This window comes from Euprymna scolopes, chromosome 13, assembly GCF_053919585.1.
Source record: "Euprymna scolopes isolate OS-2025 chromosome 13, ASM5391958v1, whole genome shotgun sequence".
In the NCBI taxonomy this organism is placed as follows: Eukaryota; Metazoa; Mollusca; class Cephalopoda; order Sepiida; family Sepiolidae; genus Euprymna; species Euprymna scolopes.
In genome coordinates this window covers 41991792-42019247 of record NC_136494.1, presented here as the reverse complement: position 1 = coordinate 42019247, position 27456 = coordinate 41991792, and the positions used below count along the sequence as shown (strand labels likewise).

General features: G+C 30.5%; 1 protein-coding gene and 1 non-coding gene across 3 annotated transcripts in view; both read right to left on the bottom strand.

Moving 5' to 3' along the window:
• LOC145291990 (kinesin-associated protein 3-like) overlaps nt 1-27456 on the bottom strand; it is a 92748-nt gene that overhangs the window by 41228 nt on the left and 24064 nt on the right. For both annotated transcript variants that reach the window (XR_013869520.1, XM_080137953.1), the window contains exons 2-8: nt 20831-20962; nt 18339-18493; nt 16431-16637; nt 10538-10765; nt 6870-6971; nt 3507-3688; nt 1096-1258 (exon numbers count right to left, since the gene is read on the bottom strand). Coding sequence is in view for 1 of the 2 variants with exons in the window: in XM_080137953.1 (XP_079994079.1) it covers nt 1096-1258; nt 3507-3688; nt 6870-6971; nt 10538-10765; nt 16431-16637; nt 18339-18493; nt 20831-20962 (1169 nt within the window). In the remaining variant the exon portion in view is untranslated. The remainder of the gene's footprint in view (nt 1-1095; nt 1259-3506; nt 3689-6869; nt 6972-10537; nt 10766-16430; nt 16638-18338; nt 18494-20830; nt 20963-27456) is intronic.
• On the bottom strand, nt 11043-11115 carry Trnaw-cca (transfer RNA tryptophan (anticodon CCA)). Its single transcript has one exon. It is a non-coding gene; the product is annotated as a tRNA-Trp (tRNA).

Genomic DNA, 27456 nt, shown 5'->3' with positions numbered 1-27456 from the left:
CAACGTACATATCCCTAACAAACCCGCTTGGCAACAAAATCACACCTCTTCACTGTTGAAGTCCCAAATGTCAGAAAGTTTGCTACACTAATAGCTTCTTCCCTAAAATGACTAGACTTTGAAATTCTCTTCCTGTTATCTGCTTCCGAAACTGTGCTGACATGCAGAAGTTCAAACGCAACGTAAACCAACATCTTTATCATATGGAGAAATTAGTAACCCTTTACGTGCAATATGCCTTGTTTGGGGTGAAGATGAGTAAAAAAAAAAAAAAAAAAAAAAAAAAAAATTGTGATACTGGTGCAAAGAGACAGAGGAATAAATGGTCATGATTAGCACATGGTCACTATAGAGAAACGCTAGCATGCAAAAATTGAGGGCAAGGCAAGGGTGATCATGCAAATTTAGGCATTGTTGGGATTTCAAAATAACTGAATAAATGGAGAAATTATTTTGCTAAAAAGTCAGTTTTGTTTTGGAGGCCATGTTGTCCATGTGCATTTCGATCGGTATTGTTTATTTCTTGTGTTGGCAAACGGGATTATCACAGCAACTGCTAATATTAGAAATGTATGCTGTCACTGTTGTTGGCAAAAGGAGATTACTACTGCTACTGCAAACACATCTAAAAAGGTCTCTCCATAAGCAAACATTAATCTCCTGTAGCAATGTGTGTGTGTGTGATGACAGTAAGGTTTGATGAGATTCATGAAAAAGTTGAAATCAAATTGAATAATTGTGTTGCAACAAGTCATGTCAAAGATTGGATAATTATTTGATAGTATGAGAATGATGAGGTGAAATTGTATTGGTCAAGGCAATAAATGAGGGAAAAAAAAAGAAAAAAAGAGAAATACTTCTTACATTTTCAAAAAGTTATGATTTGGATATGAGAACTGGTTTGGTGGCCATGAAAGAGAGGAGGTGAAAAAGTTTTCATATCAACTGCTTGTGCCAAAGATGCAATGAAAAACATATTTAGATTTAAACATTGTTAAAATGTAACAACAAGTTTTCGTCCGTTCACTAATAAACAGTTGCACTTTAATAAACATTGTCGAGATTCCCGTTGAAAGGAGGGGAGTAAATACTTACTCAGCAAATTGACCAATTTAGGTAAAAGGCCAAATTTGATCATCTTATTTCTTTGTTCCGAATCAAAGGAAAGGTTCTTTAGCAGACGTAAAGTAATATTGAGTAAGTCTTCATGGTCACATGTGACAAGCGGGGCTAACCGCTCAATTATGCCATGGTCAGCCTAGAAAAATAAACAGAAAATCATAAAACAATTTTGACCAATTTAATAAGTATGGTCAGTCATCATATATATATGTGTGTGAAAGTCAATCTTTGAAAACCTGAACGGAACCAAATTAAGACAGCAAACCATGGAAAATGAAAAGGCTCACCATCTTTCAGATAGAACTATATTAATAGTAAATAAATTGCACTTAACACTGCCATTACACATCATTATTGATCCACAGCTTCCAAGGATCAGTAATGGCATGAAACTGCAATAAAATGCTAATTACAATTTATTATTGAGATATATATATATAAGAAAATAGTTACACACTATTTGAAGACACTTATTTTGAATATAAACGTGAAAATTTTGAAAACTTTAAGTGTCAGGAAAATGATAAAATCATTTTTATGTCCTTCTGTTGTCCAATATTTCGCTAAAAATAGCCTCATCAGGGAAGTTAGTCAGTCGGTAAGTTCTGGAGAAGAAATTTAAAAGTACGAACTGCATATTTTTGACATGTGCCAGGACTTACTTCCTATATAACAAAATGAAGAAAAAAAAAAAAAAAAAAAAAAACTACGGACTGACTAACTTCCCTGATGAGGCTATTTTTAGCAAAATATTGGACTTACAACATCAACAAAAGGACATAAAAATGATTTTATCATTTTCCTGACACTTAAAGTTTTCAAAATTTTCAAGTAATATATATATTAATTTTATGCAAAAAGAGTAAAATGGAGTAGAAGCTCTTCATAAGAATTCATATACCTGATTTTTGTGAAATTTTAACAATAAGTATTAAACATTAATAAGTATTTCTCAAATCAGTTAAAGTAGGAGTTATAACATCCTTATATGGTGTTAGAAGAAAACTTGCCATCAATAAAATTGCCTCTCAAAATCTTTTGTGCACATTGGATATTGTCATAGAAAAGAATGCAAATTTGAAACTGCATTTCAGGGGAATCAAAATGCAATAAGAACATTAATTTCTTTATTAATGAAAAAATGATTTCGTAATTTAGTATAATATTGAATGTAACGCCATATTTGATATCACAGCATTCATTCGTTAGAGAATGATGACATAACAGAAATGGATATTTTGACGAGAAATTGACTTTTAATGTTTCTGTCTTTTTTTTAATTTTCTACTGTCATATTTCTATTCTGTTAGGATATAAAGAAACACAGCACTTTTGTGTTATTTAGAAATAATCATAAGGAAAATCCTCCTCCCTGGTATTACCATCTCCTTTTGGAGAGGGATAGGTTTATTGCTGTGATACTGTGGTCAACCTGCAGCTGTTAAGACAAGAAGTTGAAAAACAAATAAAGTAGGAAATAGATTTATCAATAGACAGAAATCTGTTCTTAACATAGACAAAGAGAGAGGTAAGGGCAGATTTAAATTCCGGTGTGACAAATGACAATAGCAAAAGGACTGAACAATAGATAGATATATTTAGTTTTATGACACTAGGGAAATACGGCAGCTGACAAGTTTTTAATAATAGAAATGATTTACAAACGACAAAAGTCAACTTACGATCAACCGACAGCGTGAGTCAGACTTTTTATGATAATGAGAGTTGAGTTGGACATTTGAACAGTTGGACTTTGACTACAATTGGAAACAGACTGTGGCTTGGGCCAGGTTGGAAAAGCTTTGAGAGATGGGGAAATGAATTGACGGCAACAGACAAACCCAGCCTCGACAGGATGTAGATGTGAACCATAGCATGTAGACGCACACACTCAGAGTTCAACAGATATATATGTGAAGTATCAGAGTCTGTTTTTCTTGTTTCATTTATTTTTATACTTGTGGGTCATGTAGGGTCACATTGCTTGTTGCCTGAGATGCTTTCATTAGTCAAAAAATCCAGATAGGTCAATCCAGAATATTTGGGGGCAAAATTGACTTAATGATCACTTAGATATTTTATAAGTTTTGTTAGGTCCACTTTTCATTGATCAGGAATAAAAATGAATCAGATTGGTTAACTAGCTAAACTAAACACCACATGGATATATAAAAATATGAGGTAACACAAACTCCATACACTTTAGCCTGACAATTTTTTATGGGAATGAACTGTGGAAGATTCTGTGTAGCTTAACTGCCATATATTTTCATAACTTACGATATATAAGTGTATATAAATGTGTTTAATATGTTCCACCCGAGCAATGCATGCAGATAATCTGTTTGTTAAAAATACAAATGTAATAACATTACAAGACTTACCATTTCATGTTTGTTTTCAACGAAGATGCTGAGTTTTTTCAGAAATGATACAACCAACATGAGTAATTCATAGTTTTCATTTCTGTCCAAACATTTGACAAGCAAGAGAACAATGCCTTTGTTTCTCATTTTCATTTCAACTTTTAAATCTTCGGCTAAATTCAGGAGGAGGTAAAAGGAAACTGGAAAGAAGAAAAAAAAAATGTGGAATAATAAGTAATTTATTTTTTATCAATAATAATTGATTTCTTACTGCTGTTGCATACAAGGTAAATCTTTATTGTAAAAACTGAAATGACTTGAATACACAAGTAAAATGTTACAGAAAAAAAAAATTTTCACTCATTTTTTGGATTAATCAGACTACAGTTTTCATCTTGAGTGTTATTCACAACTTTTTAGTTGATATAATCTCTGACCTTTCAATGCTTGATATAATCTCTGACATCTCAATGCTTGATCTTAGGAAAGGGGTAACTATATTTTCAAGATTTCGTTTTTAGGTTCTAGTTGAAAGTAAAATAAAAAATAAAATCAATAAAATATTATCAACCAAAACCTCAGGAGATATTTATAAATTATTTATAGGTACATGCAAAATGAATGCCGATGCCCAAAATGTATAAACATTTTGACCCCCACCCTTTACTTAAAAATTCACCAAAAATCAGGAAATTAACCAATTTTAATTAAATTTTCAAATTATAAAATAATGATCACAGAGTATAAGGAACCCATTACTTTTTATTTAAATGTTAGTGGAAATGTATTATTTTGTTTAAACAAAAAATACCTTTACTAAAGTTATGGTTTTCAATAATAAAAAATAAAAATAAAAATTAAAGGAATTTATTTTTGCTTTTTTTATGAAAAAGCATCGTAAATTATAACAATTTTTTAAACAATTATTACAAAAAAAAAGTCTCTAAAGTCTGTATTAATGAATTCGATATAACTTAAAGAAAAATTAATTTCTCAAACTACGAATATTACCATTGAATTAAGCATTGTTTATTTCATATTTTCACACAAAAAATTATAATAGCAAAAATATTTCTTTTTTTTTTTTAAATTACAGATTTCGCATAATTTTTATATGCAAGATTTTAATAATTTCCTTGCTTACATGAATGTGAAACTTTTGGCGTAACATAATTTTTATATAATATTGAACATAATTAAAACAAATTTAATTTAAAAACAGGAACATAAAACTAATCAAATTAAAAAATAATAAAAATGATACAAATGTTCAGGATAGGAACATACAGATGCACGTTTGAAAAAAAAAAAAAAAAAAAAAAAAAAAAAATTAAACCCCCAAAAAACTGACACTCCCTCCTTTTAATATCATTACTTCATTTTGAAACAACATTTCGATTGGCTTTAATTTTGGGCTTCCATATCGTAGTATTTTTTATTTATTGCAGACTCTTATCCTCATCTTTTCTTAGTTGTTTCACGACGTTTCGGCCAACTATTCTTCAGGTTGTAACCGCTACAGAACTCTGAATCTGCTGACTGGATTCACTGCAATTACTGCCTTCCGTAGTTGTCTGACCACGTTTTGGCCTAGTAAGCCTCGGCCGGCTTTGGGTAGGATTGAAACCACTATCTTCAGACAATGCTCACCTGGAACCGTAGAGATTCAACATCTCTATCAACAACAACTACGGAAGGCATTAATTGCAGTGAATGCAGTCAGGAGATTCAGAGTTCCTATCTGTTGCAGTTACCACCTGACGAAGGCCAGAGGAATGGTTGGCCGAAATGTCGTGAAACAACTAAGATGAGGATAATAGTCTGCAAAAAAACTAATAAATAATGAATTCCAATTAAATTATATATACCATTCGGTACGGACTCGACCATCGCATTTCAACTTGCCGATATATGTCTGTACACGTTATTCATCCAAACAAAAATTTTATTCGTTATAAAGAATCCTTGGCATATAATTCCTATTTCCTGTTAATTTCAGTGCTATGTGACTTAAAGAGTTACACACACACACGCACTGTTTATTTATATACATTTTTATACTAAGTCATTTATTTTTCTTTTTGGCTGATTTGTTTATCAAGAAACTGAAATGCATTCTGATGAATTTAATTTTGCAATGAAATTCTTTTTCAAATAAAATTTTAAAATTTTACTTTTATTCCATGCTATTACATTATTGATTCTAAATCATTAGTAAATTAAAAATATAACTAATTACTAAATGGTGAAGAAACACAAATGAAGTTATGTGACATAATTTAAAAATAAAATTAATGAATTGATTGAGCAGAATATCAGCTCCCATGGTTTTGTGTTTTTAAACATAGAAATAAATTAATAAAAGTGAAAATAAAGACATTTGCTGTTTTGTAACGAAAAAAAAAAAAGAAAAAAAAAATGAACAAAATTTTAAACAGTTTAATGTAGAAGTTAAATATAAAATATAATTTAAAGAAAAAAGTATAAAATAATAAAAAAAATTATTTTGCATTTAATCTGCTGAAACCGAGTGCACACTGGACTTTTTCATCCAAATTTATTTGATTGTGACTGTTACAAAAGATGTTGTGAGGCGAAACATGAAGGTGATCAACATCAACATTGGATCATGAGAAGGTATTGCAGATGACTGCTCAAGATGGAAAGGAACCCTGTACCAACCTTTGAAAACAGGGGAATCAAAACTGATAAACATTGTTACAAAGAAGCGTGCAGATAGGAAGGAGAACGTCATTACCAGAAACTACATGTTCGAGTGTGTCACTTCCACATTTGGTCTCTTTGGCCATAAGCAGTTCTGCTTAAGCTAAGCAAACAGTCTAAACACTTCGGCTATGGATGCTTCATTCATGGACAACCCTGACTGATAGAGGCTTACAATGATTGCTACACATTGATTTATGAGTTGCATTGTCTGTCACTAATGTGTTAATTTTGATTATAGCCTTATGTAAAATAATAAATTAATACAAATTAATAAAAGAATATGCAAGAATATGTTTTGGAAATATTCAATATGTTTCATGTTCAAAATTGTCAAATGTAATGTTTCAAATAGAATTTCACTGCTTTAGAACTTATTAAACTGAAATTACAGTTCAATGTTATATGGTTAATTGGTGACAGTTTTCATCTTTTACAAGAAATGAGCCAATCCTGTATGACCATACAGATAGTCTGATGTTTACTTCTTTTAATGCCTTGTTGAAAGATTCACAATTGATAAATTAAAAACAAGATTTTCAATTACATATTTTAATTTTTATCAGTTTGTGCAGAGTCATCTTTTTGCACCTCTTTTTCATTCACAATTCTGGAAATTTGCGAGGAGAAATAAAAAAGAAATATCTTCCCACTCACCTCGTAATAACTGGTCCTGTTTTTTGACGAGACTTTCAAATTTCTTGAAACTCTTTTCATATTCTTCTTTTGCTTTGCTTTTTTCATCCTTTTCCATTTCAGGTAGAACAAGTTAAGCAAAATATTTCACTCATCTTCACAATTCTCATAAAAAAAAAAAAAATAGCAATACACATGGACAATAAAATGCTTTGGATAATCAGTCATATAGTCATATTTTAAAAACCAAACCACTTTAAGTCCTCAAAATACCACCGTTTTGTTTGAAAATGAATAAACGTTCAAATGAATTAATAAATAATAATGTACATTATATATTCTAAGAGTTTTAAGCAAATAAATTGATAAAAATGTGAACACCATAAAACAGCATTTTCAGTAAGATTTTGTAATGAGTCCCTCCCGGATTTGTAAATGCTCATACTGCGTTTGTATTAAGAATTTTTTCATGAAATTTGGAAACTAACCAGAATAGATGTCACTTTTAATAGTTTGAGATGTCCAAAATACTTTTGACTACTCGTTTTTTTATTGTGCTGAAAAAAAAAAAAACAAAAAAAAAACAAGACTTCAACATGATGAGTATTGAAAATTTTGAAAAACATTTTCTTTGGGTAAATAAAACAATCTTTTTTACTGTTTTTATCTACTAAAGGTATAATTGTTTGTTGTTTTCTCTTGTAGTAGCTAGCAATTTAAAATGAGGATACCCGGAAAAAAAAAAAAAATTGTTTCTATTGACTTTCGACGGAAAACTTTTGCACTATTAGTATAAGTAGTATCATCATCAATAGCAGCAGCGATAACACTGCTGTAATCCAGTTTTTTTGTTGTTGTTGATTTTTTATTTCAGAATGATTTTTTTTTTTTAGATAATTAAAAATATAAATATAAAAAATGTTCTTACATGTTTAGTTAGAGCTATTTTGTGATCAGAATTTTCATTAAACAGTGTGAAATGATTTTTTTTTGTTCACATGTGCGAGTGGTACTCCTCCCCATTTTTTTTGTTTTCACTTTTATTTTTATTACAACTTTTTCAGCAGATTATTATCAACGACACTAATCTACCAGATCAAAAATATTTAATCATTTGTAGGAGTGCTCAGTTTCTAGTGCAATTAATAAATAAAGCTTTTAAGCTGGAAAGTTTAACAATAAAATAATGTCACATATGAAGGAAATGAAATTTAATTGAAAATAAAAATCAAATTCATTCAAAATTTGTGAACAATCAATTTTTTTTTTGTGATATTTAAATAGGTGGGGAAAAAAGACACTTTTTCAAAACGTCACATTTTCTGTTAGAGTGATGTCACTTGTTTTAAATGAACTTTATTTTTGTCTGTTTGTCTTAAAGTTTCACACACCTTCATTTATGTAAGTTTACATATTGAAAAGTAATTTCATGTTCAAAATCTAAGCCATAACATTTTCAAAAGCCAATAATTATGAACCAATAACAGTAAAATGTCAAATACCCTCTTTAAAAAATCTCCATTAATCCTACCTCTAATCCTAGGCATGAGTAGCAGACCTCCTCCTTCAATCTTCTTTAGCTCTAACAATAACACTGAGTTGCAAGCTTCCCATCAAACAAAATTCCTGTACACTACATATAAGTATCTTATAAGTTTTTATGTTTCTGTCAAATCTTCAGTATGTTTACACATAATTTTCCTCAGCCCAAACCCAAAGTCAGAGTGGCAAGCCTCCCCTTCCTCCCATAATTGCACAAAGACCCTCTTAAAACTACACAGAATTGTCTTAAAAAAACAAAACAAAAAAAAACAGGATTTATTAGTAAAAAGAATAATCCAAGTTATCCTTGATGACCATGCATTCACGCATCACATGACACCAGTAGGTGTGGGAGCAACCAAAGTACAAAACAAAACAAGAATCTGTTACATCAGCTTTTTGTGGATTCAACATTCACCAAAATCAGATTGATCTCCACGAATAATAAAGTCTTTCTTTAGGTTCGTACATTTTGCAAATGAGGTAGACACATTCTGAATAGCAACCTGGTAGGGGCGTCACAAATATTACATACCTCAGAAATACAAATTGCATCAAACAAACTTTACTGTGCAGTTTGAAATTGCTGGTACGAACAGTTTTGATAATGATGTGATATGAAGTACGGTCTTCCATTGATCACTCTTGTAGAATACAGATTGCCAACCTCTCTGGGACATAGATTCCAATCATTCATGCATAATGGTGGGGACTTCAACTAGCATTTGATTTGTTGAAAAATATTCATCGAGACAAATTAAATAAAAAACTGGATGTATTATAAGGTGTCAGTAGGGTTCATGCAAGTAAACTTTCAAGAAAATCATCTTGCATGGGAACAACAAGTTCAGCAGAAATGATGTCAGATAATGGATTGGAGCATGTGAAGGGAGTCTGGATCAAACATACTGATTGTTTTAGATACCATGACATATGATAATTAATGAAGCCATGAGCTTCTAATTAAATTCTTTCTCTCTCTGCATGTTTCAACTTTCAGCCTAAAGACACATCTTAATAAATTATCTGTTGTAAGAAAATCTTTAGTTGAATTCATATAAGTAGTCCAAGAAGAACAAAACAACGTACATGTGAACAAAAATGTAAAGAACAACATCTGACCATGGCTCAAAAACTTGATCTGATTAAGCAAATCCAATGTGATTTTTGGATTCAGTGCATCAGATTTATCTTAAATCAGCTCTGAAAAAAAATGCAGACAACAAATTTGTAATCATGCAAAATCAACTATAAATAAAGATTAATATTGATAAATCAATTTTCTATTTTGGGAAGTTTTATTTCAATTTAGAGATTCCTATATATATATATATTGCAAAGTTAGCTACTTAAAACTAATATTTTAAAATAATACTCATTTAATAAATTTCTTGTAAACACAATACAAAAACTTTCACATTCATTGATAATATTAACATTTTTGGTAATTTTTACAAATTATCTTTTAAATAAAGTCAAAGAAATGTAAAGGAAGAAATTAATTTGTCTAAGTGATGGAGTGTGTTTGTGTGTCTGAGGAGGATGCTCTTTTTGCATCACAAGAGAAAGGAGAGGGTGTGACGATGGCATTAATTTTTAATTTTTTATTCTTTTTAAAAGAGCTCCCTCCATTACAGAGGGGAAGACAGAGTAATTATATCCCTCTCTCTACAAACTCTTATAACCCATCAGTATATCTTTCTAGCTAGCTAAGACATTTGTTTCATTTACATTATGTTCCTTGATAATTCATAGGATTTTAAGAAATATTTTACTAATTTATCCTTTTTTTATTTTAAATTACTTTAATTGCTGTTAATATCAACAAAACTATTGCACCCATACATTATATATATATATATATATATATATATATATATATATATATAAAATGGACAATAAAATTACAAATGAATAATAGCAAACTTAATTTATTATAGACTATTTAAAAGTAGTTATGCAAATTAGACAGATATATAAGTGCTTATGGATTTTTGTCAGTACTATATAATCCGTATTTCCAAGTATTTTGTCATATTATTGATTTAAATAGCTGTGAGAAGTTATTAAAAGAAAAAAAACTTTCAGATTTATTCATTTAAACGATTGTAAAGTCGTAATAAAAATTGAAAACACAAAAAGGATATAGATGCTTTTTCTTTTCTTTTGTATTTCTTCATTCCACAGATCATATTTTTTCAGCTCATGGTCAATAATTGTCATACATAAGGCTCCAATCTTGAAATGGAGTATGACAGCATGGAATTGGGAAAAGTTAGAAAAACAGAAGAATATCCAAATGATGTTGGTTGCCAATTCTGTACTTCTCCTCCAGTCTTCCCTCAATACTCGTGCCAGGGCGCCAACAACAGTTTCTAAAAATTAAATTAAAAAGAAAAAAAAGAAAAGAAAAAAAAGAAAAGAAAAGCAATTCATAAAATAAAATCATTTACTTTTATTTAATACTAGCAACTGCGTCGCGTCGGCACACACAATGCAGAGTCAAACACAAAACTGAGTACACTCAACATCGTCTTACCATCATTGCTTCCCATATGCACAAAACAATATCACTGAAAAAAAACAAAAATACCCTAAGTAAGGGTAAGGATAATGAGTAAACATTGGATAAAATGATAGTTAAAATTATTACAAACTTGCCAGGATTCGAACCTGGAATCTTCTGATCTGGAGTCAGACGAGTTATCCATTGCGCCACAAGTCCTGTCCGTATGCCGAAAGATGTTACCGCAACTGTATACAGACAGTGCTAAATTCCATTGACATGGGTGGTTAACGTTTTTGACAATTATACGAAACAGCCCAAAGATCCTTATTTTGGGCTTTTTATGTGACTCTGCATTGTTCGTTACAAACCAGATATAGATAAGGACAATCTAGGGACTCACACTTTTCAGGGAAAAAAAGAATTTTTCAATTCAGTGCATCCGTTAGAAAGTTTTATTGGTATATATACACACACACACACACACACACATAAATAAACATTTAGAATTTTATTAATAGTATAGATAATAACTAGCAAGCCACCTGGCGTTGCTCAAGACTGTATAAGACAATGAGAAAAATTTTGAACATACCTGTTATTCTTAGGATAGAGGAATTTTTTTATGTCTATGCATCCATCTTGAGCAAAAGAATATTTTACCTCGCATAGGACGAGTATTACACAACATATGTATGAAATAATTGTACCTTACCTAAGACAGGAAATTTACAGCACATAGATGAAAAAAAAAAATTCCATACCTAGGCTGGGTAATGTAGAACACATATTTAAAACAATTTGCATAATTTTCTGTTGTGATAACTTTTCTGTATGTTACAGGTAAGAGTTTGTTTTTACATCAGAGTGCTATAGTGAAGAAGCACCTGATTTCTTATATAAATGTAATACTACTTGAATATATTACATGATTTTCGATTTTGATAACTTATGTACGTCACAGGTAAGATCATCTTTGTTTTTCATATGGGTACTATACTGTACAAGTACCTTATTTCCTGGGAAGCATACTGTACAAGTACCTTTTTTACTAATTTAAAAATGAAAGAACTCGATACTTTAAAGTAATTTTCTGTTTTGCTAAATTTTCTTTGCATCTAAATAAAAATTTGTTTATTTTTCAACTTGGTACTATAGGGAAGAAGCACCTTATTTCTCATTTAAAAGTCATACTACTCAAATATATCAAGTGATTTTCAGTTTTAATAACTTTTATGCATGTCATAGGTAGGATTTTCTTTGTTTTTCATATGAGTACTATACTGCACAAGTACCTTATTTCTTGGGTAATATAATGTACAAATACCTTATTTCTAATATATAGATGAAGCTACTCGATTTTACATAATTTTCTGTTGTGCAAACTTTTCTGTAAGTTATAGGTGAAAGTTTGTTTTTATATTAGAGTGCTATATTAAAGAAGCACCTTATTTCTTATATAAAAGTCATACTACTCAAATATATTACATGATTCTCAGTTTTGATTACTTTTATGCACATCACAGGTAAGATTTCCTTTGTTTTTCATATGAGTACTATACTGTACAAGTACCTTATTTCCTGGGTAGGCTACTGTACAAGTTCCTTTTTCTAATTTAAAAATGAAAGAACTCGATATGTTTATGAAATTTTCTGTTGTGCTAAATTTTCTATATGTCAGGGGTAAGAGTTTGTTTGTTTTTTTTCGTCTGGGTTCTATAAAGAAGCACCTTATTTCTCATATGCAAAGCATACTACCCGAATATTTAACGTGATTTTTTGGTATTAATAACTTTTACACGATTTTCTGTATTAATAACTTAACGTCACAGGTAAGATTTTCTTTGGTTTTTCATACGAGTACTATACTGCACAAATACCTTATTTCGTGGATAGGATACTGTGCAAATACCTTATTTCTAATATAAAGATGAAACTACTCGATTTTACATAAGTTTTTCGTATGAGTACTATACAGTACAAGTACTTTATTACTTGGATACAATTTCATGTACACATAGATATATTAAAAAAGTAAGTGATCATTGCATGTGATTTTTGGAATATGACATCTATACAAATATACAAACATATACAATACATAAAATTCATAATGATCAGTTAATTAGTTTAGGAGTGAATCCAATATATACAAATATATAAACATATACACATACTAAACATTCATAATGATTGGTCATATACACAAATTAAAATTAATAATGATTTGGTTAATTAGTTTAGGAGTGAATCCAATACATAGAAATATATAATCATATACACATGCAATATAGGATTTTCATTAAAAGAGGTTCTTAGAGAGAGAGAGTTTGTCGTTGTATCTTGGAGAGTCTTAGAGAGAGAGATATGTTGTAAGAGAGATTGTTGTTGTTATAAAGATTGTTCGTTGTTTCTGTTATGAAGAGATTGTTCGTGTTATGAAGGGATTCATATATATTAAAAAGTTCATTACTTAGAAGTGTTGATATGAGAAAGCTCTTTGAGTGTTGAGACAGTGTTCAGACAGTCTTAGTGTAGATATGAGATGTAGAGTTCACATTGTCGATATGTAAATGTCGAGACGTGTATGTAATGACATTTTAAACCACATGATATATAAGACATATATAACAATTTCCACTTTACCTTTTGGTAGAATCACAACACAAAGACGACGTTTAAAAAAACACATGATGGGTTTATTTCTTCTCACGACCGGCTGTGGTTCATCAAGAATTCAAAGCTTCATTCTAAGTTTCACAAGTGACCGTCTCGCTTCTAGACGTTCGAATCCCAAACTGGACTGTCCGTCTCTCCCCCTGCTTCTGTCTGCTTAACTCTAAAGTGTTTCTATCTATATCTAGAACTTCCCATTTTTCCACGACGCCATACACATGTTAAAACATGTGTCTTCTTTTCACGTGTTCTGGACATGCTTGTCCAAAACTTTTTCCTTTGTTTACAAAAGGAATTTTAACCTATACTCAGTAACCTATATTTCCAATATGTTAAAACATGTTTATTAAATTATCTTGTAGCTGCATTCTTTCAATTGAATTTTCATAACAAAATTGACAGTGCACATTCGTTTCTTAAAACTATTTTATCTCTAAGCTGTTTTACATTCCATTTTCTAATTCTCACACGTAATCTATTTCTAAACCTAAATTACGAGGTTCGAATTTCGTCTATTGCTATTTCATTTTCATTTTAACTAAATCTCTCTATTTTTATACTTACATGAAAAGGGGACAGCCCTTATCATGTAACACACATAAATCAAATTCATAATGATCGGTTAATTAGGAGTGAATCCAATACATAGAAACACATACACATAATTAAAATTCATAAAAGTCCAAAATATTGGAATGTAAAAAAAAAAAAAAAAAAAAAAAAAAAAAAGGAAATGGTAGAGCTTGAAACCGCAACACTGGCGTTAGTAATCAGTCACGTTAACCGGTTAAAAAATGTGAAATATCTAAATAAATGTTTTTTTAACAGAACGACGCCATTGTGCTACATTCACCAAGTTGCCATTTCTTTCAAGTTTGAACCCCTTTTTGAACCTCTTAGCAATTATTTTAACTGAATAAATACCTCTAATAAAATTCTGCATCAAAAATGCAATCTTTTGAGCTACTGACGCCATCTAATGACCATCCGTCTAGGAGATACAATTTGAAAAACGGAGACAGGCACACACATACACAGACAGTGAGATTTATATGTTAGATTAAGCAGAACACAAAATATGCTAAAATTATTCAATTGTGTTAGTATACTAATTGCAAGAGCTGACAAGTGTTAAATAGTTGGTCCAATTCGATCTACCATTTAAGTTACTCATTACTGTAAATAATTTGAAAAAACTTCTTCAAATTTGGGTTTATCTTAAGTATGGAGTGAATGTGGTATTGTGGTGACTGCAAAATTTCTAGTTAAGAGTAGGATAGATAATTTAAAAATTTAAAATATTTGAGACCAAGGATGACCAATGACACCCATTATCCCCACACTTGAATGCTCTGGTGCCTAATTTGTTCATTATGTATTATTTTTATATTTTGTGCAAATATTTTGATATTAAACATATTGAAGGATAAATAGAAACGTGTGAAGATTACATGTTTATTAATTGGAAATAGAAATTACGTTTTGCACTAAACACATTGCTATTGATAAAAAAATGCTTATACATGTTAATTAATTAAGGCTTACACACCTGCTACAGCTACATTAATGTTTTGCAAATAACACATGAAATAAACATATGCCATTAATTTTTCTTTAACACCATAGGATTCATTCTGATGATATTCTGACATCAGTGTTGCTATTGTTGAGCATCATTCATTCACGTCGTATGAATCAAATGATTGTTAACCCTTGCCCGATATCTTTCTAGTTAGAATCTTTCTAGAAAGAAATTGGGTATGTACAGAAGAGATCAGGTGAAAGTTGCCAACATCCCTAAATGAAAGTGTTCCTAGTGAATGAACTGGACTCAAACTTGACACACCCAGGTTGTCAGTCCGTATCGTCAACCATTTAGACACCATCACTTTCCCTGCAGCTGCTGCTCACTTCAAGGTCTTACACACACTTTAATATCATACACACCAGTGTTGCTGCTTCCTTCCATGTATGTGTAAAACATCAATACATGTACATATGTGTGTACGTACAATTCAACAAAACCTTTTTGTTTACCTCTTATTGTATAAATTTCTAAATGTTATACATTTTACAAGAATAAATGAAGGAAATTACAGGAATCTTTAAGAATTGTATTGGTAATTATGGAAAGATAGCACATTTTTATGCAGGAATTGGAGAGAAGAGAGGGAAAAAAAGAAAAAAAAAATGTCACCAATACAATTTGCTGCAAAAATTCACATCAGCAACACTTGGTAGCATGTAATTTTGGTAAAAAACTGTATGCAATTATGTAACAATAAGAAAAGGTGAATGAAATAATAAGACACTAAAAAAGACTTATTTTAAGTTAACAACAATTGAATTACAATCCAGAAAACATTTCTTTAAATATGTTTTCTATATTATTTGGATTACTGTTCGTATCTTGGATGTTATTCTCACAACGTTTCAGTCGATGTAACCTCCGACCTTCTTCAGGTGTGTCCTATTAAACTCTGGAATCTGTACAGAATTTTGAACAGAACTCTTTATTTAATCCATGGCATAGATTCCAAAGTTGACAAGATGTACTTGAAGAAAGTCGGAGGCTACAATAGTTGATCGTTGTGAAAATAACATCCAAGATGAGAAGAGTAGTCCAAATAATCTAAATTATCAATCCACATCTCAAAAATTCCAAAACATGTATTCTCTAGATTAAGATTTTAGTTTATGTGCAAATATTAGCATGTGGTTTTCAGTTATATTAGCATGTGGTTTTCAGTTATATTGAACCAGAAACTGGCACACTAACAATTTTGAATTTTGTTCACTGAATAACAAGAATTATAGTTACAAATTACAAGCATTAGAAATAATTCTAAATGAATTACCATTTTGATAAAGTTCCTCAAGATTATCAGGATTTCTAGCAAGCTGTAAGAATAATGCTGAACCACGTATTTTTTCAGCTATGTCTTCATAAAGGAGTTCAAGGTATTCATCCGTGTCATTAAGGTTTGCTTCTTCATCCAATTCCGTGCCATCATTTAAGGATGGTTCTAACGGCTTATCAGATAACTGAGTTTTTCCAGAGGCAACTGAAAAATCAACAGAATCAAAGAAAAAGAATTATATACATTTTTTGACATTGATAACCGCTTATCTTTTTAGTAAATATGTTTGTTTAGGCAAATGCAGTTTTAAATAAATGGTTTATAATTAACTAAGGAGTTGAAACAGAAAATTGACAATGAGAAAAATGGAATCTTTATGGATTTTCAGTATTAAGCATAAATGGAAATAGCAGTTTTAAATAAATTAAGAGGAAAAAATGGGTACTTGCACAAAAAATTAGAAAAAAAAAACAATTTTAATTAAAAATAAAAAGTTTTTATCATTTTTTTTATCCACTTTTGATAAGAGCAGAAATTCTGTAAAGCAGGGGGAGATAAGTCAGTCTATCATTTCACTAAGTAATAATGAATGTCAGATCGTCAAAATGCAAAAACTGATTTATATTTTTCATTAAAATTCTACTCATCAATTTTCCCTAATTTTTGGTATAGACTTATTTTTGCATGATATATCAGAGTTTTTACTTAGAATGCAGTTTTCACTTGTACCAATACTATACAAGCACCAGATTTTTACAGTCCCATAGATAATTATAAAATATTCATTAAGATATTTGCCTTTGCAAACATGTTTCTCCTCTAAAAAGCAGCAGCGTAGGTTTAAATACAGAAGACACTAAGTAAACATAACGCATTTAGTTTTTACTTTGTTCTTTTATACAGGATCAAAGTGATGTTGATTAATATATGACTTTTTTAACAATTATTTTCACTCCAAACAAAGCATATTGCTACTTGGAACATAAGGGGTTACTATTTAGGATCGTGTTTAACAGGAGTTGAACAGCAAGATGTTAATTCACATTATATTTAAACTTCTGCAAATTAGTTACAGTCAGGAAAGCAGGAAACAGGGAGGAAATTCTAAAGTCTATCAATCTGAGAAAAAAAACAGTAAAGGGGTAGAATTTTGCTGCTAGTTGGGTTGTCAGAAGTATGGATGTTGAAATGCTAGGAGTTCATCAGAACACATTCCATTAAATTACTTGTAAACAGGCACAGGGATGTGAGACATTGTGATGATGAGATGAGAGCTGGAACTTGGCTGATAGTGTGGGAGCTATTAGATTTTAGACTCTTTTTTGGACCCTGTCTAAGTGTGAGATACTAGTGATAGATGTACCGGTCCAGATGTGGCAACAATAACTCATGCATGGATGAATTGTGGGTTTGTAAAGATATAGGATACTTATGACAATTGTTGAGAAGTTTTGTTTTTTTTAATTGTTAAAGGAAAGATTAGTCTTAGTAGAATTAAATGCTACCATCCACTTGCGGCCACATTCCACTACAGACTGAAGGTTGTTTTAAACAATTTCTTAACTCAATCTAGAAATTACTTTCTATTCAGCAGTATAAAGACTTCAAACTAATTTTCAAATCATAAAGGGTCATGATAGTACAAACACTACATTTTTTCAATGGCTGATAAACTTCTGATCCTTATTATAGAGAATAATTTTTTTTTTTTTAATATCTCAATTCTTGAATTAAGGAATATTTTAGCATGTGTTTTGCATCATTTAAGTATATAAAAAAACAAATGTTGATTAATTCAACTCTAGTACATCAAAAATAAATGATTAACCAAAATAAATTTTATTTTTCGAAATTTACGATTAACTATACGATTTATAAAACAAAAAAGCAATAAATGTTATTTACCCTTTGGAGGTGAAGATTCTTTTCTATTTTGTAAATAATACAGCAACTGTTCAATCTCTGGCAGTTTATTTGAAGAGATTAATTTGCATTTATCAATGATTTCCCGGGACAATGCAGAGAGATCAGTATTTTCATTCAAGTTTTTCACGCGTATTCTGTAAGTATAAAAACACACAACTTAATAAATATTACGATAATTCATATGACGACAATATTTACATTTGGTTTAGTATTTTTGTAAATGCATTTGAAGTTATTTAATGACAAAACTTATGATTATAGTCAGCTAACATACTTTCTAACTCCCGTTGTGGCTGCTATCGGAAGCGGTTATAAAGCAAATCAGTTCCTCCACTTTTTTCTCTCACATATATATTTCCCTTAGTGCGTGTACTCTTTTTTCATTATGTTTTTTCCAATTTAATAATCATTTAAAAGTTTTTCAGTCTTATTATCTTTAATTAAGAATAATTGAAATTAGTTTTATTTTTGAAAGATTTATTGAAAACACTTTGTGCAAGGTTTTTAAAAAATTTTTTTTATTGAAAACATATTTTTAAATCGTTTTAAATTATTCTGAGAATATTATGTTTTTGTATGATGTTTGAAATTTTGTTATTTTGATTTCGATAATTGTTTTTGTTATTTTGATAACTGCATTCGTTATTTTAATTACTATATTTCAATAATTTTATTTTTAAACTTTAATGATCATATATTTATTGTATAAATTTAAATAAAAAAACTTATTTTTAAAATTAAAAAAAAATGTATTTCTATAATTTCATAAACATATTTCTTATAAAATTTCAAATAAAATAAAAACTTAGTTTTTAATTTTGTTATTAAAAGTACAAATAAAAACTAATGGAGTTATTTTATCTGTATACTTTGTTATTTTGTTGGATATTTTTCAATAAATCTCTTCACAATAGAAATATTGACAAACAATAAAAGTGAAGGAACTGATTTGCCTTATCACTACTTCCATTAGTAGCCATGCCGGAAGTTAGGAAATACATTAGATGACTATAACCGAACTTATCTGAGAGATTTCACTTCTTCCTTGACATCTCATCTCAAACCATAGTTGGCCCTGAACAAGATCACAAGATGGCTAGTCACTCATGATTCCAAAGTTTCTTAAAAATTTGTAAAGGATTCATTGTCAATGATTAATAAAATACAAGTTGATAGTTTACCAATAACAGAATTTGTAGGGTCACATAATTAGTGCATAAATGATCACAATAGATTTGCATAGCCAATTTTACAGTCCATGGTGGTGTCTATTTTTAGGTAAAATGAGATGAGATTCAATTATATAATTTTTCTAAAACACTCAAGAAATGTGGCTTAATTATGTTGGTTCAATAATTTTGAAATGAAAGACATACATATTTAATTGAAACTTTAAAAATATCAACTTATTTCAACACTTCACTAGAAGAATACAAGGAGAGAACATTTATGGAGATTAAAATCAAGATACAATCATACTAAATCGTATATCTAGAATCCTTACTCCAATTTTGATCAAAATTCATTACATAATTTTGATTCTCGAAGGTGCCTAAAATTTAAAGTGTCTTAAGAAATTGAAATCCAAGGAATCTTGCTTAATTAGTATCTGATGATTATGGATCAAATTTTATGAAAATATGAAATATTTGAAGCCTCAAATGAAAAGTTGTACCCATATTATGCCTCCTAAAAAACCTTTAAAATACTCTAAAGCTGAAATTTGAAGAATATTTATTAATTAATGTCTAATACCTATTACTGTATCATGATGAAGCAGCACTCACCCTAGGCAGGTTGAACCAGCTTCCTTTGAAGGAAGCTTCATGGAAATATGAATTCACAAGTGGTCTACAGTCGCATGTATATCCCTGTCAGGGTAGATGACAACATTAGGTTTTTACCCCTTTTGCAAAGAGGTGTCGACGTCCTACATACAGCGCCTGGTATTCCTAAATGGTCACCGATTTGGTACTGGCCTGGTTCAACGTTGCTTAACTTCAGTAATCTAATAAGAACTGGGGTGTCAATGTGATTATGCTGTATATGTCCAACACCTAATTTTAAAATTTCATAAAAATTGCCATAATGGGCTTCCCTCTTTGCATGAAATTAAACTAATATAGCTTACATTACCATCCCTTTCCCTTACACCTAGCAGATGGGTTCGAAAATTAATAATGATTGGTTAATTCAGGAATAAATTCTATATATATAAATATATAAACATATGCACATATTCAACTTCATACATATTTAATAATAAAAGAAATAGAATTTGCTTACATTTTTTGACATTCTATATATATATATATATATATATATATAAATAAACATAGGCACATATTCAATTTTGTACATATTTAATGAAAAAAAGAAATATAATCCTATATATATATATAAATATATAAACATATGCACATAGTCAACATCGTATGTACTCAATGACAAAAGAAATATAATTTGCTTACATTTTTTGACATTCTTTCCGCTCTCCAAGCATTGGGTCACCAAGCTCGCCTAAGATGGTAGCTTCCAATTCATAATTGACCACCAACGCTTTTGCTGTAGGATGGACATCAATACTGCCACACTTGACCTTCCTACGAAAAAAAAAAAAAAAAAAAAAAAACAATCCTTAAAGATTTTTCATTAAAATTTTGAAAAGAGAATAATTATAAAATTTGTAATCAAGCATATAGAACATTTATTTATTTTTTTTTTTTACCAACTATTTTTATTATAAAAAAGGACTTTTTTCATCTTGTATTCAACGTTCTGACAAGACATAATTGTTTTAAAATGATTGTAATTTAAATGATTAGATAGAGCGAAAAACTTCGCAACCTAATTAGTTCTTCCTTCCCCACTGTGGTAGGTGTCATGACATGGTAATATCAGAGATACCTGGCTGTGAGCTCCAATGAAAATCCAGGATTCAAAATTAGGGTCCATTGTCCCCTGATCAGCAGAGATGTGTCAGGCATAGAACACCAAATCAATAGAGTTCAGTGACAATATTGCTTTTGCACCATTTCTTTGCATCCTTTAAACAAAATCTTGGATACAACTGCTGAATCTTGCTGTTGCGGTTGCAGGTTAACAAATAACCGCAACAAACAAGAGCTTCATGCAAACCAGATTATCCCAAGGCACGACCTTCACGGAGTTCTATGCAGAAATCCAATTCACTTAACCATATTATAATTAATGAAATGTCTTTAAAATATTTCACAACATTTACTTTTTAGTTTAGTTTTGAATAGTTATTTTTTAAACAGTTTTTATGAGTAACAAACTGATAAAGCCCTTCCCCTAATGTTAAACATGTCAGACAAACTTTGCTGTGTAGTTCAAAATCACTGTTTGATGACATGTTACTAAATCTGGTATCAATAATCATTCAGGAAATCAATCATTGGAGAACAGGTCAGCAGCATAATTTTGTATGTCAAATAGAAAATAATTTTTAGATAAATAATAACCTTATTTTAAATTTTATTTATGAGTGATGAAACTTATCTTCACCTCATTTGCGATTATGTCTTATTAGTAATACACACGGACGAAAAAACGCTTTGGATAATTACAGATTTCAAGGTAGTTCTACTAAAATAGCCATATTTTTTAAACCAAAGCACTTCAAGTCTCCAAATTACTACTGTTTTGTTCGGAAATGAATATACTTTCAAATGAATTAATAAATATGAATGTACATTATATATTTTAAGAGTTTTAAGCAAATAAAGTGATAAAAATGTGAACGTCATAAAATGGCGTTTTCGGTAAGGTTTTGTAATGATCCCCCGTTTTCTGAAGGTCCGTACCGTGATTGTATGAAGAATTTCGTCATGAAATTTGGGAACCAATTAGAAGAGGTGTTAATCTTAATACTGTCAAGTGTCCGAAATATTTTTGACCATTTCTTTTTTTGTCGTGTTAAAAATAAGACTTTAATATGACGAGTGTTGAACATTTTGAAAATACAGTGGATGATTTGAAGAAAGTTATTCATCTGGAAGTCAGTGAAATTGACAGAGCTATACTAGAAAGAGTGGACGCCAACTTACAAAAACGCCTTCAGAAATGCACCACTGAAAATGGATATCACATGAAAGATGCTTTTTTCAACATTTGAAAAGAATACAAACACATTGATAACAACTAAAAAAAAATTTCAAATTAAAATTAACAATTTTGTCACGTTTTCATGAATGTTCATCGTCTCTTCTTCACCCTATTGTATGTTTCTGATCAAAAGATTGTAGAAATGCATTTAAATGTTAAATAATATAATTTTTTTTTAATTTTGGCAAGACTGATAAAAAGCAGCTTCCATTTGAGTTCATAATTATTTGTCTCCGCTATATTTATTTTACAAATACTTTTTATATAAAAATAATAATTGAAAAAAAAAAAATGTGTCATTTCAAATATTTAACTTGTAGGTAGATAATAATTTACTTTATTATGGGTACTATGCTATTATTAAAATAGCCAAGAGAAGCAGCCAGTCATACAAAGTTAAATAAGGGTTAAGAGTTTTCAAATACATTCAATCTGCAATATTTTCAGCAATAAAAATGTTATTTCAAATGCAAGACAAAACCAAAATATAAGCATGACAGACCAACTAAAAATGCTATTTCAAACAGTCATGACAGACTAATGAATGCTTCTAAAAATGTAACAAACAATTTAATGGCAAAATAAGTAAACTGATCAATATAAAATGGCCACTTGAAAATTTATTTGAAGTTAGCCTGGCAGATTCCCAAATACTTTATTAATTTTCAATGTCTTGCTACAGAACCAGAAAATAAGAGACCAGGCCATTTTGGATCAATACTATCTACATGTCTAAAGCCAGAACAGCTGACAAAACAATGCAGTTTATGATGGTAGGTAGGAAGGCTCGATTTACTATAGGATTGGTGTGGGGGTAATAGCTAAATAAGAGACATTTTCCAGGAGTTTAAAATATATTTGGCTAATAAAATGGTGACTAAGATGAGCAAATTGAAAAGAATGTGAATGGACTAATATCGCACTCTTGCAATTATTCGCAAAGAATTGTTAGATATTAGAAAAGGCCATTCTAGAAGAAATTGTTTATTTATAGAAATGATACAAGAAATAATAGAATATATAATTGGACACTAACTAGCAGAGCATTACCGCTGTCGACCAAGGATAACATGTATCAGATATGCATGTGCAGTGTAATGATGTATGAAAGTGAAATCTGGGTTGAGGTTATGTGTGGAGAGAAATATGAAAATGATAGGATGGATGTGAGCGTCTTAGACAAGCTTTGATCTGATGATTTTAGAAGAGGATTAAATCCATACAACACAGAGTGATGTGTGCAGAACGAGAGAATCCGAAGGTATGACCACATTGAAAGAATGGATTAGAGTTTTAGGGTCAGTAGATGTAGAACAGAAATCCAAATAGGAGGAAGTAATAAGTGAGAAAGATGGAGGGATAAATAAAGATCTGACCAGAGATAGGTTAGTTTGGAAGTCAATTTCTAAAAGCTGTCCACCATATGCCAGCTTGTAAAACAAATGCTAAACCAATAATGATGAATTATTTACAATAATGTTTCCGTATTAAATCTAAAATTAATTATTTGCCATACAAAGAAACCAATCATGATTGCAAATGATTTAATTTAGAAAGTTAATGAAAATTTCCCAAAACAATTGTTAATTATGTTTTTAGCAGTAATTTTTTCAATTTTATTTTTGAAATCATTTGTGATTACATTAAAAAAATAAATAAATGAAAAAGTTCCGCTGAAGATGAAGACACTAATGTCTTAAAAGCTAAATATCCATAGATTTTGATAAACTAAATATCTAAATGATGAGAGTTCTCTGCAAGGAGTAAACGTTATACAATTCTTTAAGAAAGACTCAATACTTAAGATGCTGTTTTTGTAGTATCTTAAATTAGAAATAAAAGAGAAAAAATGCTTGCGTAAGAGAAGTACGAAATTTATCAGGAAGCAAATAATGTGAGAAGGTAGAAGGATGCCAAGAGAAGGCAAAGAAAAATGTACCTCCTCCTCTGTCTGCCTTAAATATTTTTCTACAACAATTTCAAGCAATAACAAGTGAAGCATGCATAGTTCCCCGTGAATGCACAGTGAACGAGGCATAAAAAAAAAAAAAAAAAATTACTAAGTTCAGCCCCTCCCCCCCCCCCCCGTTTAGCCCCAAAAGTCCCCAAGGCCTTAACATATTTAAATTTGAGTTCAGCACCATGCAAAACTACTAAATAGACATACAGAAAATTTTGGACAATATGGTAAAATAGTACCAAAAATGAAGTATTTTTATTAGCCCTAAAAGAGCCCCTGAGAGACACCCAAGAATTATCGTGAAGTATAGATAAAATTATATAGAAATCAGTTAGTTACAATATAAAATTATATAGTTATATATAAAAGCCAAGTACGTCCAAGAATGGAATACTGTTGCCATATCTGGGCAGGAGCTGCTAAAAACAGCCTATCCTGCCTTGACAGAGTACAAAATAGACTTCGTGGCTTAGTGGGGGATGCCCTTTTCTCCACCCTGCAACCTCTCTCCCACAGAAGAGACGTTGCGAGCCTATCCTTATTTTATCGTTATTTCCATGGCAGGTGCTCGTCTGAACTCCAATCTCTGGTCCCCCCTCGCCAATCTTTCACGAAAAACACCCGTCTAGCTGAATTCACTGTGAAAAATTTCCCCCACTCTTTATCTGTGCCTAAATCAAAACGTGGATTCCATGAACAAAGCTTCTTTCTTAGAACTGCATGCCTGTGGAACTCTGTTCCGTCTGCCTGCTTCCCACCTGACTACAACTTGGATGTGTTCAAGTCCAACGTTAACAAATTCCTAATGAACCGCCCCCTTAAGTAAACACTTCATCAAATCTCCACACTAACGTACTGTACTTGCAATAACCCTTATCCCTGAGTGGCTTCCGGGCCTTGATAAGTGGTGACCACCGTGTAAAAAAAAAAAAAAAAAAAAAAAAAAACTTTTCAGAAAGTTTTATAAAAATCCAAGGCATCAATTTTTTTTAATAAGCACAAAGTGTCATTTTAGCCATTTTAACCTGAAAGGCACCCCTAGAGGGACAACTGGAGTTTTCCCGGAAAATCGGTTCTGTTACTTTTTTTACTCATATCATGTTTAATGTTTGTGCAAAATTTCAAAAAATTCCAAGTCGTAGTTATTGAGAAAAGTGCGAACAGACGAGAGTGAGTTTACAGGTCCACCCTCCTTTTGTTGAGGGACCAAAAAAAAAAAATAATAATAATAATAATAACTCTGAGACAGTTTCATTTGTGTATGTGTTTTACGTCAATGTAAGTTTGATAATTACACATTGAATTTTTTTTAAATTTACAATTAATCAAATATTTATTTCTAAAATGCAATAGAATGAAATATAACTACACTTTACATATCTTATTTAAAAAAATTACAAAAGTAAATCCAGCAAAATGCATCTTGGTTTCTTTGTAAACAAGTTGGTCATTTTAATTTGTTATTATTAATATTAAAAAAATACTTTGTGCCCCTCCAATACTTGTAAAGAATTTTAAAGCATTTAAACCTCCGAATATAAAGTCATTTATGGCTTTAAAATGCATTAAAAGATTGAAGACTTTGGGAGTTATTTACATAAATGTATAAATAAAAACTAAAATATTACCTCAACACAAGTAGTTATAGTTTTATAATAATTCATTAATCATTTAGTGGCAGAAATAATAATAATTAAATGTAACTTTCAAAATCTTATTTAAAAAAATAATTTTGTAAATAAAAATAGTATAATCTATATATATATATATATATATATATATATATATATAAAAGTGAACATGTCTGTGTGTCTGTATATATTTCCCTACGCAATAACTGTCAATTTTAAGTCTACAGACTCGAAATTTGATATACAAGGTACTGAGATTTGGGAAAACCGATGTGATAGGTTTTTGGCCAGAAATTTGGCGATTAAGGGGTCAAAGTTCACCGATTTGACCTTTGAGAACTCTACCAAACTCCTACGACAATTTTGGGTCTACGCACTTGGAATTTTAGATATAGGTTCCTTAGACATGGATCTAACTTAATGACTTGATTTGAGCCCAAAACAATAAATTATAATAGAGGGCAAAGTTTTAAAAAAAATTGACCTCTGCGATCTCTTCCAAATTACTCAGACAATTTCTGGTCTAAATATTTGAAATTTTACATAAAGGGTATTCAGAGATAGGGCAAGCTTTTTCATCAGTTTGTCTTGAAAATTTTTAGTTACCAATATATAAATGTATGTATGTATGTATGTTTGCATGTCTGCCTTAAATTTTCAATAGAGGCGACGGATTTTACCAAGATCAGTATCGTTTTAAAGTTCGACCTTTCATACGACAAATATCGAAAAATTGGCTAAAAACATTAATATCTTCCCCTTCAACAAGGCACTTTTCTACAGGGGGTGGGTCACTTTTTTCACTGATATTTTTGAAAGGTATCCTCTCCTTTAGATTGTCTAGCCTTAATTTTTAAAAATGTCGCTTCTGGTTTGGCGGTGGTCGTAAGAGCATAAATGTTAGGTTTTACCCCGTTCTTTTCCTCCTTTGCGGTACGGGTTCGAGCCTGCCTTCCTACTACCACTTTTTTTTTTTTTTTGCTCAACATACACATCCAAACACCCGGGCAACGCCGGGCTGAAATGCTAGTTAAAAATAAAAGTAAAAAGACTCCTTAGCAATGCCAAGTAGGTAGATGCATTGGTTGCCAATTCAAAACTTCAACAAATCGAAAAGTGTTGCCTCTGAGAGAAGACCACCTGTCAGCATTGATTATTTATATTTAAACAACAATACAAGCTCGGTTGCTAGTAAGATATTCAACTTACCAAACAAACTTATGTCGATCATAATATTACTACACAAACTCCTTGCAGGCTATCAAATCAGGTTGAGGTTACTAGCATCTCTGTACACAACACCAGTCAGTCATGATCTATTAAATATTATGACAGCTAATACAGTCTTACAAACTCACAAGTTCATAATACACATATG